General features: G+C 37.9%; 1 protein-coding gene across 1 annotated transcript; it reads left to right on the top strand.

The window, feature by feature from the left end:
• The first annotated feature begins 206 nt into the window (after positions 1–206).
• LOC124821609 (putative serine/threonine-protein kinase) lies at positions 207–2,134 on the top strand. Its single transcript, XM_088095960.1, has 6 exons — positions 207–279; positions 363–490; positions 633–849; positions 953–1,190; positions 1,285–1,432; positions 1,611–2,134. The coding sequence occupies exons 1-6, from the start codon at positions 222–224 to the stop codon at positions 1,935–1,937; spliced, it is 1,116 nt and encodes a 371-aa protein (XP_087952086.1). The 5' UTR covers positions 207–221; the 3' UTR covers positions 1,938–2,134.
• Positions 2,135–2,554: the final 420 nt, after the last annotated feature.

Raw genomic sequence — 2,554 nt, 5'->3', positions numbered from 1 at the left:
GAAAAAAAAAATCCAAAATGGGGAAACAAAGAAAAGAAGAAAGTGTCAAAAGCCATAATGAATGCCTACATTACTTAGATGAACCGTGTATTCTCGATTTACCCAAACATGGTCTTTCTCCTTTTCTCCACACGCTCTTCTTCTTCTCTCCTCCAAAAACCTTCATATATAACCCCAAACCTCAATATCAAGGGAGTGTTACATTTATCCCAAGACAAGACATGAAGATTCCTTTTTTCACTTGCTTCTCTTCACCCACCAAAGAACAAAACGAAAGCGGTACACAGCACAACTGATACAAACGTAAAGTTGAAAACTTTGGTTTTTGTTTATTATCTTTGATGTCTTTTCTTTCATTGCAGACTACCCAGAGGAAGAGATCAATGATGGGAGCTTCCGCTTGTTCACTTATGGCGAATTAAAATTGGCCACGCGAAATTTTCATTCCTCGGAGAAGGTTGGAGAAGGTGGCTTTGGCTCTGTCTATAAGGTTAATTATACATTCTCTGATCTCGTTCTTTTGAAAAGTCTGTTCTTTGCTTAATTGGGGCATTGAGATGCAATGTGATTTCATAAAAAATTAACCAAAGGTTTATGTTCTGAGAGACTGATTTGGGTTTTGACTTGTGAAGGGGAGGCTTCTGGATGGTTCTCTTGTGGCTGTGAAGGTGCTTTCGGTTGAGGTGGAATCCATGCGAGGAGAGAGGGAATTTGTGGCGGAATTGGCTACACTTGCAAACATCAAACACCAAAATCTTGTAAGCTTGAAAGGGTGTTGCGTGGAAGGTGTTCATAGGTATTTGGTGTATGATTATATGGAGAACAACAGCCTCTACAAAACTTTCTTAGGTATGATTAATTTCTGTTATGTGTTTCTGAGTTTCCAATTTAGGGGTTGCAGTTGGAGGCAGAAGTTATAATGGTTCTGTTTTTGTGGCTTTTTGATTGAAAGGTTCGGAGGAGAGAAGAATGAGATTCAGCTGGGAAACAAGGAGGGAAGTATCTATAGGAGTGGCTCGGGGACTTGACTTTCTCCACGAAGAGCTTAAGCCTCATATCGTACACAGAGACATCAAAGCCAAAAATATTCTTCTTGATCAGAATTTCACCCCAAAGGTTTCGGATTTCGGTTTGGCAAAATTGCTGAGAGACGAAGCTTCTTACATCAGCACTCGTGTTGCAGGGACATTGTAAGTTAGAACATTAAGAAACAAAAGACTTGATTCATTAATTTGAATCCTTTTGATTCCATGACTAAAGGGGTTTGTTCTGATAAATGAACAGGGGTTATCTAGCTCCAGAATATGCGAATTCCGGACAGGTTTCAAGAAAATCCGATGTTTACAGCTTCGGAGTGTTACTTCTGCAAATGGTGAGTGGCCTAGCAGTGGTGGATGCGTATCAAGACATTGAACGTTTCATAGTGGAGAAGGTATGAAATGAAATTGAAGTCAAAGAAACCCATAATTGCTTTTAGCTTTGTGGCGTTGGAAAAGGGACTAATTAAAATGGGATTTTTGTTTGTTATGGTTTGGTAAAATGGAATGTGGTGGGTGTGTGTTTGAAGTTTGAAGTTTGAAGTTTGAAGTTGAAGATTATTACAATTGCAGGCGTGGGCAGCTTATCAATCTAACGATCTGTTAAAACTGGTGGATCCCATGTTGAACAAGAATTTTCCCGAGGAGGAGGCCATAAAGTTCTTGAAGGTGGGGCTACTTTGTGTGCAAGAAACAGCGAAGCTTCGGCCACGAATGTCAGAGGTGGTGGAGAAGTTCACCAACAACGTTGAAATGAAAGATGTTAAGATTTCGAAACCAGGGTTCGTTGCTGATCTGAGGAACATCAGAATCAGAAACCAAAACTCGTCCCCGGAAACAAGTTCTGCTGGAGCAACCTTCGCAAGCTCCATTTGGAGTTCAGCCAATCTTGCTCGTTAGTTAGATTATTGAACATGTTTTAGGATAGGATCTTAGCTAATTGGTCACATTCTGAAGACCAATGACACGGATTCACACAGTGTTTATAGTCATTTTTTGTTCTTTGGTTTCATTTTTTTTAGTTTTTATTTTGTTGAATGCTTCCCGAGAGACTTCTTCTCTCGCACTAAATGGTCGCATTCGGCGTGCTTGCTGCATAGGGTTCGTACAAAGTGTAGATCCTCAACAATTTTTTCATCAACTTTTTGAAGATGTTAATTATTACTTTATTAACAAGACAGGAAAACAGTCACAAAATGGGATGGGATTTTATGTTGGGATAGACTTTTATATTATAATAATTAATCAACTTTAAATCTAATTCATCAATCTTAAAACAATAGAGCAAAGAGATGATAAGGTCTAAATTATAACTATTTGTTTATTTTAATTTTTTTATATATCTATTCTGTGTGACTTCAACTATGTTAACTTCAAAATTCTCACAAAAAACAAAAATATTTGTCAATTTAATCATACAAACTTTGGTAGAAGCTAAGTTAAACGTATGCTTAGCCCTTTTAAATAAAAAGGGGAAAGGGAGAGTTTTTTTGTTTTTATTTGGGAAAGGTCATTAC

This window comes from Vigna umbellata, chromosome 8 (genome assembly GCF_029865625.1).
Source record: "Vigna umbellata cultivar VRB3 chromosome 8, Vumbellata_1.0, whole genome shotgun sequence".
Lineage (NCBI taxonomy): Eukaryota > Viridiplantae > Streptophyta > Magnoliopsida > Fabales > Fabaceae > Vigna > Vigna umbellata.
Note: the sequence above shows the minus strand (reverse complement) of the source record. Positions and strands in the feature narration are given on the sequence as shown.

What these genes read in the sequence shown, in the direction of transcription:
- LOC124821609 (XM_088095960.1), top strand. Translation starts at nt 222, where the DNA reads ATGAAGATTCCTTTTTTCACTTGCTTCTCTTCACCCACCAAAGAACAA. An exon ending in ACTCGTGTTGCAGGGACATT is followed by an intron (nt 1,191 to 1,284) that starts GTAAGTTAGAAC and finishes ATAAATGAACAG; the next exon opens with GGGTTATCTAGCTCCAGAAT. An exon ending in AACGTTTCATAGTGGAGAAG is followed by an intron (nt 1,433 to 1,610) that starts GTATGAAATGAA and finishes TTACAATTGCAG; the next exon opens with GCGTGGGCAGCTTATCAATC.